Source organism: Camelus ferus, chromosome 1, assembly GCF_009834535.1.
Source record: "Camelus ferus isolate YT-003-E chromosome 1, BCGSAC_Cfer_1.0, whole genome shotgun sequence".
NCBI lineage: Eukaryota > Metazoa > Chordata > Mammalia > Artiodactyla > Camelidae > Camelus > Camelus ferus.
In genome coordinates, this window is record NC_045696.1 from 69,839,846 (window position 1) to 69,858,701 (window position 18,856).

Consider the following 18,856-nt stretch of genomic DNA (forward strand, 5'->3'; position numbering starts at 1 on the left):
TTTGACCTAGCAAGCCCACTCCTAAGAATTTACCCTGAAGATAAACCTCCAACAATACAAAAATACACACATAAAGGCTATCCATGACATCACTGTTTATAAAATTAAAAAATATTGGAAACCACTGACACACATATATATGAGACACATGTGTACTATAGAATTGTTAAAAGAAGAAATGAGAAAGATCTCTGTGAACTAATATGATTTGTAGGATATACTGTTGAGTGAAGATATCAAAGTACAAAGGAGTATCTGCAGTTATGCTATTTTTATTGTAAGAAAAAGGAATAATAAGAAAAAAAAATACTTGTATATGTTCATTTGTGTAAAAAGAAACACAGGAATGATAAACTAGAGACTAAAGAGATTGGTTATCCTCAGGATCAGATAGAATAGAAGTAAGGGGGAGGGATGGAAATCATCTGACTATAACTTCTGTATTTTGGAACCATGTTAATGTTTTGCATACTGAACAACAACAAAAAGAGAAGAATAAAATCAAAGATGGAGGGAAACACTAAAATGTAAAAAAAACCAAACCAGCCAAATTTCAAATGAATAAAATAACCAATACTGAAGAGGGAAATAAAACTCAAGTAACTTTTGAACATTGTATCTGGACTGCATACTCTCAGGCTAAACCCAAAAGAACTCTAAACTAATATTAGATAATAGTTAGGAGCCTAGTTAAATCTTTTTTCTCATAAATGTGGGTTAGCAATTCTGTGTATCCTAGGACTGATCAAATGAGTATATATATTGTGGATAATGGGAACCAAGTCTTTCCACAGTTGAAGGAGAGCTACAAATATGAAGAGTGGGAAGGAGGAGAAAATTAATCCTGCAGTGTTTCACTGGAATCATAGGTATCACTGTAAACTTGTGATTTTTAATACACACAGTAATAGGTAAATATAGATCAGCATGTGTGTGTATTTACATACAAAATCTATTTCCTAGCTCTTTTGTCTGTCTGGGTCTACATTCAACAATATTCCAGCAGCAGTGAGTATCTGGCATGCAGATCTTGGTTTCTAAATACTGTTCTCTGCTAACGGAGCACCAGGGCTCCTTGAATAAGTGGCTGATTATAGGACTGAGGCAGAGAAAGTGCAAACATAGAACAATGTCAGAAGCTTCCATGAACCAGCTTGAAGGGGCTCTTGCTGATCAAATTTGGGAAAGTCTGAGCATCAAAATACTTAATGACAGTAAAAGTTTATAATGCTTTGAATAAAATAAGAACGCATTAGTCTACACTGATATAACGTATATGAGTGGTGGGAGAGGGAGGAAAACTCTGCCTCACAGTAGAATGCCAATAAATATAAAAGGAATGATAAAATTAATATTACCATTTGGCAACCATAATAATAATAACTAACCTAGTCAAGAGTCAACAACAGATACTAAAAATAGCAGTTGAAATTTTGAGTAACAGAGTATATACATAGTTTCAAGGTATTGCCCCAAGAGATACTTAGTAACTTTATAACAGAGAAACCCAGGCACACACCACCTTCAGTAAATGAGCGAAGTTAGTATCACCAAAGTTAGTAATGGGAAAAATCAGCATCTTGTGCCTCCTGATACAATGCACAATATCACTTCTGCTGTATTTCTGCAAGAAAACCTATAACGTGAAACTAATCATCAGGAAACATCAGAAAAACCCACCCTGAGGGGCACTCTATAAAATAAGTAGCCTGTTTTAACCAACAAAGTCAATGTCATGAAAAACAAAGAACGACTGACAACTGTCCAGATGAAAGGAGAATAAAGAGATAAAACAGCCAAATGCAGCAAATGTCTTGCTATAACAGATAATGACACAACTGGTGAAATGTGAATAAGGTTTGTAGAGAATAGTATTGTTTATTTCCAAGTTTTGATCATTACACTGGGGTTATATGAAGACTGTTCTTTTTTTTTTTTTTAAGTAGATATAAACTAAAGTAGGCACAAAGGGACATCCCATATGCAGTTTACTTTCAAATGGTTCTGAGACACAGAGAAAAGAATAAAACAAATATGGTAAAACGTTAATGTTTGGGGGATCTAGATAAATGCTATAGAGGACTACTTTGTACAATTCTTACAAACTTCTCTTAAGTCCTCATTATATATATATTTGTTTATAAATAAATCTATATATGTGCAAATATATGTACATATAAGTATGAATATGTATAAGCCAAAAAAGCCTTTTAGTTTAAAAAAAAAATGTAGATTGCTGGGTCCCAGCTTTGAAATTTTTGGTTTGGGAATTCTAGTGGTGGGTTTGGGGAATCTATTTTTAAAGTTCTGGTGATTACCATGCTTAATCTGGTTTGAGAATCATTCTGGGCCAGAGTAACAAAAATTTTGTTACTGAAGGGTAGAAAAGATAACAAATATCCATATACCTACCACTTAGCTTTAAAAACAAAAACCAGTTACAATGAAAATTCCCTATGTGCCCTTCCATCTCCTATCCCCCTTTCTACCCTCCCAGAGGTAATTATTATCTCAGACTCGAAGCTTTCCCAGAGATCATTATCTCAAATTTGAAGTTTGTCATTCCATGCATATTTTTATACATTTACACTACACAAAGATATCCATATCAGCAATAGAACTGTTTTTGCATATTTTCAAACCTTAGAAATGGTATCATAACAAATATTTCCTTCTACAATAAAACTTTTCATTCAGTATATGTTTTGGTTTTTAACTAATTCATGTAACCTATTTCATTTATTTCATCCAGAAGAAAGGGATAAACTGATTCCAGAGAAAATGCAATGTGCATACTCTTTGACCTGATGTATAATATTCAACTTATGACAATACCACAATTTATTTTTTCTAATCCATTTTCTTGCTGCTGGACATTTGGGTTCCAACTTTTCACCATCCCAGTGCTACAAGGAACCTTGCAATATGTTTCCTTATGCACTTGTAGAATTTCTTCATAGGAGAAATTGCTAAATCAAAGGATGTGCACCTTTGTTTATTTTCTCCGTAGTCATCATTTCTCTCTTCTGGATCATGTATAGTCATCCACAGTAAAAGAAGAGTAGGCAGAGTCTGTGGGCACAGATGCAGGTATGAAGGCAGATACGGTGGGGATTTGTTGCTCTCCTGATTGCTTCCAGTTTCTCAGTGAAATAGAAAGTGAGGTTACCTGCTGGGACCTGAGTGGATGAAGAGCAATTGGAGGGTGTGAAGAAAGATGATGTAAGAGGCCATCTAGCAGAATGTTTGCCAAGGAGTGCTAAAGGCTTCTATCTTTGATTTTATTGGATATTGACAAAGTATTCTTCAGAACAATTATCTCAACGTACACTCTTGCTAGCAATGTATGGCGGTTCTGATGCCCCTAACCTTCACCAATAATTTGTCATAATTTTATAATTTTGTCAATTTAATATTTGTGAATAATGTTAATTTCCCCATTTACTCATGAGTTGAGCTTATTGCCCATTTGAGTTTCTTCTTCTGTGAATTAGCCCATTCATATTCTTCCCTATTTCCTAACAGTTGTCTTTTCCTGACTGATTTGTAAGTTCTCTTTTGCAGTTTGGATAATACATCTGTGTTTAAATTATGACTGTACAAATATTTTCACTGTTGAGCTTATGACCATTGTTCCTTTCTTGTATGACCATGTGTTTTTCCTAGAGTTAATGATTTCCTTGTTTTTCCATTTGCCTAGTTTTCTATATACCTGTGATTAATTTTTTCCAAATGCTCCAACATGCTGCCATTCTATCAGAAATAATTACTATGCACTCTACATGAGTTCCATTCCATTTGTTCCTTGAAGTCCTCACTTTCAGAGCCATCTATCCTCTTGTTCCAGCCTCTGCTGATTGCTTTCTGAAAGGCTACATTGCTGGCATTCTGGATCTTCTACTCATAGTGTCCTGGGTTGGATTCCATATTTCCCAAACCTCATCTTCCTCTTCCATGGTTTTGTTGGCACAGTGGCTTCCTCTCAAATGGAAGCATGTCTGAATCCCTGCATGCCTTTTTAATTGATGGTCTAACTAGGTTTAGAATTCTAGATGGGAAATCATTTCCACTCAGTTTTGAAGGCATTGCTCTACTGCCTCCTAGAGTCCTTTGTTTTAGAAAAACACACGTCCACTCTTTTTCCAAATCCTTTTTATATGACCTATTTTCTCCTAGAGGCTTTTATAATTTAGCTGGGTTCTAAGTTTTACAACGTGATTTGCTCTGGATCTTTTGCACTGGGCCTTCAGTATACCAGTTCAATCTAGAGATCCATGTCTTTAATTCTGGAAGGTTTTCTTGTTTGTTTTTCTGGCATTATTTTCTCTGCTCTTTATTTCTCAAACTTCTTTCTAAATCAACATTTGGATTTGATTTTAGGTGTGGAGCAGATTCTTTTCTGTGCCTCTGTGCCTTTGCATATGCTAGTCCTTCTACCTAGGATGCATTTTCTCTCCCACTCCTTCTCCTATCCAAGAAAATCCCTACTTATCTTTCAAAACACATTTCCAACATCGGTTCTTCCATGGTGATCCCCTTCCTGAATGAGATGGTCTCTCCTCCTCTAGGCTCACAAAGTCTTTTGTGGCACCTCAAATGCCAAACTATAATCTGTTTATACATCTACCTCTCTCACAATTATAAACTCTTCTAGCAGGATAATGTTTATCCATTTCTTTCTCCTTAGTGCCTAATATTGTGTAATGCCATGAATAAATAAGTGAATTCAACAGGGGTGAAAAGTGAACACTTCTTCCTGCTACATGTCAAGTGCCATGTAAGGTAGGTATCATTTCATACATCTTCACTTAACCCTTAGAGCAAACCTCAGATAGTAATTGTTAATGCAACAAGTATTACCTGAGCTCCTATTATGTGCCAGGTTTGATACTGGCCAATGGATGAAAAAGACAAGATCTCATTAAGACTACTTTTTTTTCTTCTCTCAGGGCGGAGGATAGAGCTGAGTGGTAGAGTGCGTGCTTAGCATGAACAAGGTCCTGGGTTCAATCCCCAGTACCTCCAATAAAATAAATAAATTAAATAAAAACCTAATTACCATCCCCACCAAAAAAAAAAACAAAAAACAAAAAACTAAGACTTTTTTCTCACACAATTTTTAAAAACTGACATGTAATTCACATACCATAAAATCCATGTTTAAAGTGTACACCTCAGGGGTTTTTAGTATATTCACAGAGTCATGCAACTATCACCACTAAACAAGATTTTTTTTAGCTGTATAAAGGAAGTGCTTTGTGTACTCTGGGGTCAGGTCGAGGAGAAAGCAGTTTTCTAAGGGAAGAAATGCATTCCAGGGAAAGGGGGTAGTATGTACAGAGGAGCAGAGTTCTGAGATGGCCTAGTATTTGGAAAATATAAAAGTACGAGATGGGGGTGGGGGGGGCTAGAGTTTATGGTGAGGAAGTAGGTTGGACTATTTTACAAATGAGGAATCGGGAAGTTCAGAGAGGTGAATTAACTCAACTAAGGTCAGACAATTTGTTTCTTTCGCCAACTCAGAAGTATCTAGACGATGTTACCCCACCATCAAATCATCCCCAACAAGCAGGTAGGTGCTGACACCACCAAATACTGTATTATCAAATACTGAATTGCCTCCAGACATTGTCTTTCCTCCCAACTTTCCAACAAATAGGCTTCATTTTCCCTCCCAACTCCTTGCAATATCTAGAATCACTGGCCCATAATGACCACTATTACTGATGAGCAAAAACATTTCCACTATGGTTTTTTTTTTTTTTTTGATTCTAAAGGTTCCACCACAGTGATGCTATCAGAAGGTGTTCTGTCCATGGACAGAAATATTTTCGTAATGAAAGTTAAGATGAGGCCTTAATACTTTATGGGCTCTTTGTCAGACTAACCTGTATTTGCCAATTGTGTTTCAAGCCCTCTGTATGGCCATGAAAAAGGTCTACTCTTCTGCACCTCAGTTTTCCTACCTGCGAAGTGACATTAAGAAATCTTGTCCCAGCCATCTTACCACCATTCTGCCCAAAGGAATCACTGGAAAATCATGAGGATCTGTACTGCTGAAATTCATGAGGAAAAGGTTAATATGTTTTTAAAAGTAATATGCCTAATATAATAGTTTCTCCAACTTTCTGACCTCAATGAAACATTCATAAAATCTTTGCTTATTTAAGCTTCATTTCAGCCCAGATCAATCTCCATCCATTTCATCTCTCTGGGAAGGGAAGCAGAAGGGAAACTCAGGAGAAAATAGGTAGAAAACAAAGTTTTGTCAGGCAGTGGCAATGACTTCTGGGTTTCTGGTTTTGCATTTGGAGGCTGTTTTCTATCATGTGAAAGAGCAACTTTGCCTTCTAGGATAAGGAACTGTGGGTGCTGCAAATCAGAGGTGTAGTGGACACATGTCCTCCAGCACCATGTTTACAAACCACCAGCAGGACAGAAGACACAAATTACAGCAAAGAGCAGTTACATTCCAGGAAAAAAGTTTGCAAGTGACCTGGTGAAACAGGGTAGAAGAGGTCACCAGAAGCCACCTCTGCCAAGAATTTTTAGATGTTTGCTGCCCATTAGAGAATCCATGTTAAAAGGTGTGCAGTAGGACCTAGGAATTGACATGTCTGAAAATATTATACAACAAAAGTTTTACTAACCTTTCAGAGAAGAATGAGACAAATTATCCCTGCCTGCCACTCTCATTTCTCTTTTAGAATGTGCAGCTTTGAAGTACTGAAAATAAAATAAGCAAACATGTTGGCCTATAATACAAAGGTGACCATACCAATTAGGGGTATTTGTGTAAATAATCTGAAGATCATTAATTCCTAGTCTGCTGAGGTTTACACACACACACAGTAGTTTTCATTTGTGATTCTTCACTACATTTTAGTAGGGAAGCATCCACCCCTAAATCATCTGTTAGCTTGGGGAATAATGGCAAAGTACATTCCCAACTCCAGCAGTAGTAAAATCCAATTCCTCTTCTAAAAAGAGGGAATATGTAAATATTTGAGGTGAAAGCCAGAATCCAAATTACTGCAAATATGTAGGTGAGAATGAGTACATTTTCTCCTCTGGACAACTAATTATTTAGGGAGATCTCCTTCCCCGCAAGTATTTTAAAGCTCGAGTTTCTGGGGGGAAAGAAACAAGCATGGAGTGTGTGTCCACTGTGCCTCCACACTCTACTCAGTTATCTGTGTAGCCTTCACAATAGTCCTGCAAGAGTTGGTTGCCTTAACCTCTTTTTATAGGTGAAGAAACTTAGGCTCAGAGATGCTGGAACATTCCAGACCACACAGCTGGGGGCAGAGGAGGAAGGTCTGAATTCTAGGCCGAAACACCTTCCACTGGCCAGTGTTTCCCAGACAAGAATCACCTGGGAGTACTTAGGGAAAATGCAAAATCCAGGCTCACAGAGTCAGTCTTCAAAGGAAGGGGCCTAGGAACGTGTATTTTTTTTAAGAAGCCGCGCTCCCTCTGCCCACTTTGTCAACAGGAGAGCTTGGAAAAGACAGTGCTTCATTACCCAGTCAGGAGACCAGAACCTATGCCATCCCTACATTTGTGGCTGCTTTACGAAGAGACCTGCAACACCCTCAAGAAAAAAAAAATCCACATTTCTCCGATCAAACCATCACCTCTCCTAAGGCCCCCCAGAAATCCAGACCTTGGAACCTTCTTCTGCCCCTTCGTCTCTGAATCCTGCCAATTTTTTTCTTTCCTATAGAATTTCATTTCCTGGCTAGGACAAGGCTCTAACCACCAGACTTCCAGACGGTCCCCGGAACTCGCTACCGGCCTTCAGCCTGTCTGGCTCCTTCCCTAGCCCCTCGGCTGGGGCTGTTCTCATCCCAACCCTGCCTCTTCCGTCGGTCACGTTGTTTCCTCCGCTTGGAAGGACCTCTTTCCTCTCCGGGCCCTTCCCAGTGCTCGGGGAACTCCTACACCGCCTGAGCGCCTCTGCTTCCAGCCACCCTCGCCTCCCACCACCCCGGCTCGGGGACTGAACCCGGCCTCGCAGCCTAGCAGCAAGCGTCGATCGTCACAGCCGCAGCCCCTGCCCCCCTCCGCTCGCCTCCCCACCCGCCACCTGGCTTCGCAGCGGCCGCTCGGGAAGCCCTCGGCACTTCCCAGAATAGAGAGCAGCTGCCAACGTCAGGCTACCGCCGGTCGTGGGGTTCCGGGCGCACAGGGTGCGGGCGGAGGGGACGTGGCTCCTCTCTGGCCTTCCGTCTCCTCTGACGGGCCGGGAAACTGAGGCCCAGGGCCGGAGCAACTTCCCCGGGGTACACGGTCCGGTAGGGCCCGGCCAGTCACCGGCCCCAAGCGTCCCGACTCCCGTCCGCGCTCCCTCGACCACACGCGCCGACCGGTTGCCCCGGAGAGCGGGGCGGGGAGCGGGTCTCGGAGCGTGCGCTGCGCCCGGGACCGCGCAGGACGCCGGACTCGGCCAACTCGCCGCCAAAGTTGTGGTCTCCCAGCTTGCCCTCGCTTCTCACCTCCGAGACACACCTTCCCGCCGGCACCGGCAGCCGCGCCCTCACATCCGGTCCACCTTGCGCACACCCCTTTCCACGCTCTCCCACAGCCCCTCGCCCTCCCACGCCTGCGGCTGCCAGCCGCTCCCCCTCGCGCACTCCCACCCGCGCCTGGGGCGCGCCTTCCCCGCCCGGCCGCTCGCCCGGCCTCTGCGCCGCGACTGCCCGGGGTTCTGGAGCTCGGGAGCCCCAGCCCGGGGCCGCAACCCGCTTCCGCCCGCCCGGCGCGGGGCAGAAGCCTGGGTAGCCGCACGGAGCGCTCGGAGCGTGGGGGGCGCGAGGCGAGGGGCGCAGGAGCGCGGGGCGGGGAGGGGGCGCTCGCTCGCTCACTCTCAGCTGCGCACACGCCCGTACAAACTCTCACACAGACACACGCGGGGTGCGCTGCCGCCGCCCGCCGCTGCTCCTCCTCCCGCCACCGCCTTGAGAGGGAGAGAGAGGGAGGCAGAGAGAGCGCTTTGTCCGCGCGCCGCCGCCCGGCCCGGGACTCTGCCCCGAGGAGGCAGCCGCGCCGAGTCCCCGCCTCCGCCTCTGCCCCCGGGCGGGCCGGGCCGGCTGCGGTGGGGGGAGCCAGGCTGAGGGTGGGGGTGGGTGGCGGGCGGGCGGAGGGCGGGGAGGGGGGGCGGAGGAGGAGGAGGGGAGAAGAGGGCAGCGGAGGAGGCGAGGAGCGCCGGGTACCGGGCCGGGGGAGCCGCGGGCTCTCGGGGAAGAGACGGATGATGAACAAGCTTTACATCGGGAACCTGAGTCCTGCCGTCACCGCCGACGACCTCCGGCAGCTCTTCGGGGACAGGAAGCTGCCCCTGGCGGGACAGGTCCTGCTCAAGTCCGGCTACGCCTTCGTGGACTACCCCGACCAGAACTGGGCCATCCGCGCCATCGAGACCCTCTCGGGTGAGCAGTCGGCGCTGTCCCCCTCCCCCTCGCCTCGCCCAGCTCAGGCCGGGACGGCGCCCGGAGGGAGGCCGAGCCCTGCGGGCGGCGCCCGGCGGGGGCTCCGGCGCCCGCACGCTCACTTCCACGCACCAGACCTTCAACTCTCACCGCCGGCCCGCTTCTGGGACGGCCCGCTCCCCTCCCCCCCAGCTCCGGACTCACCCCTTGCCCTCCGAGCCGCAGCCCTGGGGCGACCCCCGTGCGGCTCCGAGGGTCCCCGAGGCTCGCTGTCTTTCTGGGGGCACCATTCGTTCCTCTGGTCTCTGAGCTGCTCTCCAGAGTTCCCCCACCCCCATCCTTAGAGAGCCCCCGTCACCCCTTCTTCTCTGACCTTCTTGTCACCCCCTTTGTCAGGGGACCCCCCCCAATCCTGCTTCTCCTCCCTTGACCGGACCTTACCCCTTCCCGTGCCTCGTGCCCAGGACCTCTCGCCCTGTGGCGTCCCTTGAACCGCACTCTTTTTTCGAGCCCCCTCCCCAGCTCGCCCCGGGGTCCCCCACTTTTCGCACCCCCTCGGTGTCACCCCGATGATCCTTTCCGAGATTTCAGGGCTCCCCTAACCCCAGCCCCTGCACGACGGCACATCTCTCTCGGTCCTCTCCCGAACCTCAGTCTCCTCTCGCTCGTCTCTCAAGCGCTCCTATTTTTCTCTGAATTTTTTGTCCGATTTTATTGAGAGGAACTCGGAGCTGGGGGCTTTCCGCCGCCTGTGCCCCCGCCTCCCGCTCGGCCAGAAGCACCTTTTTACGAGGTACCCTGTCTCAACTCGGTGGGGGCCCGGGCTGAGAACCGAGAAAGAGGCGACCGGGGGGCCCGCGAGAGCGCTGGAGCCCAGACGGGAGACGGAGAGCGACACACACACACTCGCGCGCGCGCGCACTCACCAACTCTCCCTCTCGCACACGCACCGCTCGGAGTCGCGCTCGCCCCCAGGCCACGAGCCGGCGCCCCCAGAACCTCCGACGGGCCACAGCCCCTTCCCCACTGGCGCGCGGGGTGGGGGCGGGGCGGCGGAGAGGCCAAGGTGACCAGAAGCCGGCAGGGACCGGGCTCTCGCAGAAACGGACCCCGGGGGGCTTCGGCGCGTTTCTTCGGGGCAACCCGGAGGAGAGGGCAAGGAGGGGAGCACAGTGGAGCCTTTGGGGCCCGGGTTAGCGGAATGGAGAGGTGGGGGCTGAGAGAAGAGGGGGGCCGCGCCAGCCCTGCAGCTTGAGTTTCAAATGAGCTCATCCTTTCAAATTGGCGCCGCTCTTTATTAAATTTGTTTTTCCGGTAATGCCACCCACAGCCATACCTGGGGTCGGGATCGGGGCTCGCACCCTTAACACCTCGTCCCAGAACACGGGGCGCCCACCTTTCTTCCCACTGGGAACCAAGTTTGCCCAGCTTGAACCGGGTAGGAGACCCCTTGAGGGCGCCCGAAGGCGGAGTCGGAGCGTGGAGTTCTGTGCGTGCCCCTCCTAGACCCCCGCCCGTTTGATCTCGGGAAGGTTCTGAGTGCTTTAATTTCTGTTTTAAAGGTAAAGTGGAATTGCATGGGAAAATCATGGAAGTTGATTACTCAGTCTCTAAAAAGCTCAGGTAAATATATTTTGCTTAGTTATTTTGTGATTGGGCTTACGTATAAATACAAAAATACACTCAGTTTTTAAAAATGTGCTTTTATAGTTTTTTAAAAAAAGGCTTTTGTTTGTTTTGTTAGTGGAGATGAAATAGTTTAGAAAGTTACATTTTTTACTTTCATTATATAAGGTGTTTACTGTACTTGGAAAATATCTGGTGCCTTATTGGGGGTTGGGGGTGGCGATCACTAGCTGTGTTAAATTCGCTGGGACCGTTTAACTTGTTTATGAAAACTTGCCTCCCCCACACCCCTACCCCCACCCCTACCCCCAGCACAATGGCAACAAATGCTTGTCAAGACTTCCTGTGAGATGTTAAGAGTAAATATTTACTGTGTCAGCTAAATTGCTTAACTAAACTTCGCGATTAATTAGTTTTCTTTTTTAGATGGGTTAATGTTGAATAATAAAATAATTCAGTAAGGGGTCGATATTTTGCATAGCACTTTAAACAAGTAGGTTGTTTGGATTGGATGGCAGTTAAAAGCCAGACTTTTTTTAGTCACTGAGACTACTGAATATTGCTTCTGAGCGTTGTGTTGTTGTTGTTGCTTTTAAGATATGTTTGAGGCTAAACAAATATCACTGTGAAATCTATAATTATGTTTAAGTGCACTGTTGTTAATGAAGGAGTAAAAAGTTTTGTGGAGGTTGGATTTCTCCACAGTGATTTGCTTACATGAGAATGTCTATGAGGAGAGAATGAGGGAGAACATCTTTGTTTAAAGTTTATTGTGGACTTTAAATTTGGGCCCTTTATTACTCATTCTAGATTTTTTTTCTCCTATGTGTCGTAATTTAGTTTATATCCCATTCACATACATTTCTTCACCATTAGTCATTAAGTAGCTGAATTGGAGACTAAGTGAAGGAGCTTGACTTACCACCTTTACAATTTGTGATACTCAGTAATGTAACCATTTGCTTGATTTTTGCCAGGATTGAATAGATTTTAAAACAAACTATCCTAATTTCATAAATACATAGATGTTTTGTTAAAGGGGTTTTTAAAAATGTATGCACATTTCCAGATATGTTTTAACTAAGCAACAGAATATCTTTTGTTTGCCAATGATTCTGTGGCATATCAGAAAACTACTTAATACCTTTAAAAAAAGAGGTAAAAGTAATGATTTGCAGTTTCATGTGTAATACTAAGCTAGTTCTCTCTAGGAAAAGATGTAAAGTGTAACTGATTGGTTTTTCAATTAAGTATTTTAAATTTTATACTATAAAAAATTTTTTTTGGCTTGAGAAATCTAAGTTGAATCTTTCTGATATATTAAGTATTTATTGTAGGTTAAAATTATTACCTTATAACACTTGAATATTTGATGAATATATTGAACAGGGTTCTGAAGAACCACTCAAAATATTTGATGGGCTGTGTTTCTATAAATATCTAATTCGGTTGGCTATGTAGCTGTTTTGAGTTCTTTTTGGATTATAATTAGTAAAAATCAGTAGAATTTTAACTTTGGTTAGTTGGTGTCTCATTTCATGTTGCTAAGTATGTTATTTAATATTGCAATGTAAGTGAAATACTAGTTTATCTAAAGTTATTAACATCTGAAACTTCTCATAAATAAACTACTTTTAAACTTTTTTCTTTCAAAATGTAGAGGTTATTTGCTTTTAGCTGGAATGTCATTTAAATAATTTTGTTATGTTTATATAAGAGCTCAGAATTGAAAACTTGTCCTAAATTTTTAGCATTAATTAAATAGAAGCAATCTAGAACCTATACAGCCCTATTAGTACATGATTTCTTTGAACATTGTGGGCGATATGAAATACCTAGGAGGTAGATTAAAATGCGCTGTGCATGATTCACTACACTGAAGACGTCTGACATACCAAATGTATGCATAAGCTGCTGCTGTAGAGGGTTGCATCATTTCTGATTGGATGGTTTTAATCTTTTTTTCCTTTCCTTTATTAGTTTAAAATGCAGAAATTAGTTACTGGTACTGCAGGCTAAGGGAGAGATAGCTAATGACTAGTATTGTGTACTGAGCTCAGACTCCTGGGAGGAGGCAGCTGTATGTTCTCATGTACAGGGCTCTACCACGGTGGGGACTCTCAAAAAGCAGGGTACTGTGACATTTGAAACCAAAGCTTTTATGTTACATGGTGACTATTTTGGTGTTCTTTTGTTGCACTTCCATGAAAATTAACAAGTTAGAAGTACATTTGTCAGCGTTAAGTCAGTTTTATGTGTGGTTTTTTTGTTAGTTGAAGTGAAAATGTGAAGAAAACAGTTCATCCTCATTGCTTGCTTACTTAAAAAACCATTCCACAATTAGTGCTCATTTTCTTTATATTGTTCTGACTTCTTTCTGTTCTCAAGAATCAGTTTTAATATCTACATTCCAAATAGATTTTTTTAAGCTAATGGTACTTGGGAGGAGATGTTTTTATCTTAAGTTATGAAAATACTGGCATGCCATTTGCTTACCAATTGGATCTTTTGTTAAATATCATTCTAGCATCATTTTATATGTGCTGTTATAGTAGACAGACCAGAAGTAGAAAACTTTTTTCTTTTGCCACATGTGCTTCATTCTTATTAAATGTAAATTATTGTAATGTAAACCATGTACAAACCATCTATTTTTTCTTACTTTCTAAGTTGGTTTCAGGCTCTGTTAAATAAAAATCTTCAGATCTTTTTTCTCTATTCATATTTCTTGCTAGTATATATGAATCAAAGATTTCTTAAAGAAGAAAAAACTAAAAAGGGCTTTAAGAGTTGTGGAAACTTCCTCGATCGAAATTCCATTTTTGATGTTGATGAGAGTTTGGTTAAAAAAAAATTATATATGTGTCTACACACATACACACACACATGCGTGTGCGCACATACACATATTGTATAAATTGTTTTGAGTTGAGACATATACTAACCTGAATGTGCTTTTATAACCAAAGTTGAATGATTCTGTGAGAAACAAAACTTTGAAAAATGCAATTTCTGCCCACTTCTAGGAAGTAACTAAGTGGTGCTAGACATGCTTTCACTGAGATGGTGAGAATACTATGAGGTAGTGTAGGAAAAAGCTATGAATTTGTCTTTCATGAGTTAAAAATCAGTAATTGTCTTCTCTCCAATGCAAATGAATTTGGTCTCCTATAGGAATGTTAAAGAAAACAGTATCTCAATTGTATTTTGCTTGTATGTACTACATTGTGTATAGTTGAATTAAATACCAAAACAAAACAAAACAAAACAAAAACAAAAACCCAACAACCACCCAACCTCAAGTCCTCCCTGCAACAAAGACTTTTAGTGCATCAATTTTTAATTTTGTAGCAACAGAAAAGACTTTATTAGGTTAAAATCGTATGGTAGTCTCCTATTTCAAGAATTTGTTGAATTAGAAATTAATGTCTGGATTTAATTAGATGGATTCCATGTGTGGATATAGTATGTATATTTATATATACATATCTCTCTCTCAAACTCTAAGGTTACTTTTCATTTGGCTTTTAGTTAGACATTTAGTTTCCCATTTTAAAAAAGGCTAATAGTTTTTTCATATGGTTCTAGGTAATGCCATAGAAAATTACATGTTTTTGTGACCTTTAAGAGCTAAGTATTAAAATTAAAATAGAAGCAATAAAGAAAAAAATTACTTGATAATTCAGATTTAAATTCTAGTTTGCATTTTAAAAGGCAGATTATTTGATGCTTTTACATTATTTAGTTAAATTTTGAAAAACCATTGAAATCTATACAGCAAAATAGATATATACTGCTTGATTTTTTCCAATTTGCCAAATTCATATCAATTTTAAATTATAGTGATTTATAAAAGTATTAAATGGCTAAACATCTAAACATTAATTCTAAAAGGTGATTTGGTGATATGTAATACATTTGCCGAATTGTGGTTTTTTTTTTTTTTTTTTTTAATTATGTTTCTTTGTTATTATGGCTGGGTATAAGATAACCAGTAAGAGATGGTCTCATAGTTTTGTTTTCTATTATGTTAACCTGAGACTATCATTCATATAGAGAAGATGAAAGAAGATTAGTAATATTTGTACAACACCTTTTATATGTAATGATCTAAAGTGCAATATTTTCCTCAAGAAGAAAAAATTTTAAAGGACATTGGAAGATTTAGAACTAATTGCATATCAAAATCAACATTTCACTATTATTTTGAGTAAATATTTTTATTTTATGGAGATTCCTCCAATTTTTCATTTGGGGGTATGTAAATGACATTGAAATGTACATAAAAGGATAGTAATTTGGACAGATTTATTAAAAGTCAAGAAAGCTGTGACAATCATATTTCTATAAGAACTATTTATAAATATTTGATACTTTCAACTTTTAAAATATTTGCTCGCTACTGCTGAATCATTCTTCCAAGTCTGCTAATAAAATCCTCAAAAGTAGATGAGTGATTGGTCAGAATTGTTAGAGGACATTATCTGAGCTAAATGTATCATCTCTGATTCAGTGGAGTGTGTACACATAGGGGAGGGGTGTGTGTGTGTGTGTGTGTGTCTATTTTGTGGGAGACAGTACTTTTAGACAGATGGTATCAAGAGGGAAGAGGAGGAAATCTTTAACTGAGCAACAGTTGTTCTGGATTTCAGTCCTGACAGGGCAAATGAAAATCACTGGATGTTTGAACCTTAGAGTGAAGGGAATCGAGTGAAATGATACTTGCCTGAGTGATGCATAACTCTTGCAGGTGGTTAATCTTGTGGAAGCCAGGGCACAGGTACCTGTAGTCGCTTCTCCAGTGAGCATGCTGCTGGAAGGACCATCTAATGCAAAATTTACCCTCCTTCACTTCTGCTTGGATGTCCCCTCTCACTAATAAAGTTAGCAAGTGATTCTGTGAAGGCTTTGATTTTCTATAGAAAATTTAAGATTTGAATATGCATTTTCATTTAGAAATTCTATACTGTGGAAGGCAGTTATTATTTTGCATAACAGAAGTACTCAGAGAATCAGTTTCATTAGAAGCAGCATAGTATTGAACTGGTTTCTTTGGAGGCTGTTAAAAAAGTTGAATTATAAATTACAAAAATATATTTATAAAAACTCTTTTTAAATACCACCAAAATGTCTTCATTGTTCTTTTAGGTCTTAAAAAAGAGGTCTTAAAAAAGTGGGGCTTGTCTAAACCAGTTTTTTAAACCAGTTTTCTAAAACTTTTAGTCAAAAGCACACATTTCTCAAAAGTTATGATTAACTTCTTAATTTGAAGAATGGGACAGTTATGTTTAACAAAACATACTCAAATAACTTATTAGTCAAAGTTATTACTCCTTTTTACATACAAATTCAAGTTCAAATTAGTTGGATAGTCATTCAAAAGACTATCATTGAAGAAAATATAATAGCAAATAATCAACAAACACCTACCAGTAAAGATAACAGTCTTTCTTTTCATTTATCGTCATTAAAATATTTTAAAAAATCTTTTACTTTATAATTTGACTTCATGCTTACAAACTTGTAATTTTCATTTGGTGGCATGGACGGTATGGGTTCTATTTTGGGCTGCAAAATTGCAGAGTGCTCAGAGCATTATTTTTAAGGTTTTTCTTTTCCTGTTTTGATCATGTACTTTAGCCTTTCCATAAAATAGTGAAGAAAAATTATTTTCTTTTACAGAAAAATTCAGATTTTGTTACTTTGCCTTCCAAAAAGGAGGAGGAATATAATTACTGTTTCTTTAATTTGGTTTAGAGTTTGGTGACATATTGAGGTGTAGAATAAGTGGACCAGAGAAAATGGATACTTTTGCATTAATAGCAGGCAGTCAAGTCCAGAAGGCAACTTGATGTCCATCATTTAATAGACGTATGTTTCCTCCCCAAGCCTCTAGTTCTCACTAAATAATTACCTTACATTTTAGAGATACTTTTTGTTTTGTTTATTTTTAGATTTCCTGATTATTTATCTGTTCTACATTTTATTTCTTAAAATGTGACCCTTTAGTTAGAATTCTCCCATTCTGTTTATTATCAAGAATATTTCATAAAATAGATACTTTAGTAAGCTCAGTCAATGAAAATTAAGAGTTCTGATGCATGTTTTAGACTTTCTTATTTTTATCTGTATCATAGGAAAATGTTGTACCTAATGACCAGGAAAATTTGTGTGGGACCGTTACAATGAGAATGATATTTTCAGTTTTTCTAATTACCGTAAAATTAATGTGCACCAACATGTGAGAATTTGCCATGGGGGAAGCTTGGATTTTTAATTTTTGTTTTAAATGTGATCAGAAAGGTAGTTTCATGATTTCATGTGTTGATATGTAAATAATACTACATATGTGTATTTTTAAGTGCCTGAATCTTATGTTCGTATTGTACTGATGATGTCCCAACCTCCTGGACACATTATTTCATTTATTCTAAATAATAATTATGTGCAGAAGATGGGACAATTAATATTATTCCTTTTTTTAAGATCAGAAAACTCAGTCTCAAAGAAATTTAATAGTTTGCCTAAGTTCAGTGGCTATTAAATTGTAAAGCTGGAGTTAGAACCCAGGTCTTCTGATTCTCAGTCCAACATGAGTGTGCTTCACCTGCATTTACTTTGTTTAGTTAAAGAAGTCAACTGAAATTGTTATAAGGATCAAAAGTTGCCATTCAGGAGTGGTGGAAAGCTGTAGAAGTATATTTGTTTGTGAATGATCCTTTGCAACCATCTTATTCTTACACCAATCCAAATGATCTATACTTTGTTACCATTTTTAGGAAGATTAAAAACAGGTCATTTAAAAATCACCAGCAGCATCACCTTCTCCCATCACCATGCTTGCCCACAGACAGAAGTAGGGTCACGCCTAACTAAGCAGGTTGGAGTTGTTGTTGTTGTTACATTGCTTTTTTCAATGGTTGCATTCCTTGTGCTATAAAATAGAACACTACCAAAAAAGATGTTTCAACAGCTGAGCCACACAGATTTCACAGGTAGCCCTGATCAGGACTGTGGGCCTTGTGGTAAATGAAAGTTGAGCTCAAGGAATCACTTGGGTGGGTTTTTCCCAGATCTCAGCCAACCCATTGCTGCAGGGCAGGACTGTGTTTTGGTTTAAGTGTTTTCCTGGTAGCTGCCAAGTCTTTCCCCAGATTTGGTGTCTCTCTTCCCTTCACTTTCTGTACAGAATGTGACCTTTGGCCTCTCCTGTGGGGTAAAATAAGCATTAATAGGATAGCATCCATAAAGTTCTCAGAGTTCTTCGTTAAAGATATAGTCACTGAAAAGCATATACTAAATAACTAAGTGTGTGAAGAACAGTCCGTTTCCCCTTACTTGTAAACTTTTCCTGCATTTATCCTCTTGTTTCCTTTAACTTTTGTGTACTCTCATATTTATGGTGGTGGTGGTGGTGGTGGTGGGAGGGAGGAAAGAATTATCAAGAAAAAAATAGGTGAAAGAAGATTATTTCCAACTCTCCAGGCATTTCATTTCTTTAACTTAGTATAAGAGTCTGTAGTGGGGTTTTGCATGTTCCGCAGAATTCTGACTCAGAAGGTGGGGAAAAGGAAGAAAGGTAGCTGATGCCTACTAAGTAGTTGATGTGTTGGGCACTGGACTAGGCCTTCTCTGTATCTTCTTGTATCCTCACGACAGCCAGGAGAGTTCTGACTTTCATCCCTTTTACAGATAGGGCTGTAAAGCTTGGTTCAGGCTCCAAAGCAACTCCTCCTTCCACCTGACCAAACCTGCTTCAAAGAAGCAGTAGCCTTCTTACGCTTGCTGTCTATCTAATT

At 41.0% G+C, this 18,856-nt stretch overlaps 1 protein-coding gene across 2 annotated transcripts in view; it reads left to right on the forward strand.

The window, feature by feature from the left end:
• The first annotated feature begins 9,142 nt into the window (after window positions 1-9,142).
• Window positions 9,143-18,856, forward strand: part of IGF2BP2 (insulin like growth factor 2 mRNA binding protein 2) — a 146,352-nt gene continuing 136,638 nt past the window's right edge. The window contains exons 1-2 of one of the 2 annotated variants that reach the window (XM_032482867.1): window positions 9,143-9,431; window positions 10,994-11,054. In XM_032482867.1, the coding sequence (XP_032338758.1) occupies window positions 9,254-9,431; window positions 10,994-11,054 (239 nt within the window). In that variant the 5' untranslated portion in view covers window positions 9,143-9,253. The remainder of the gene's footprint in view (window positions 9,432-10,993; window positions 11,055-18,856) is intronic. The other variant, XM_032482859.1, reaches the window with a different exon arrangement.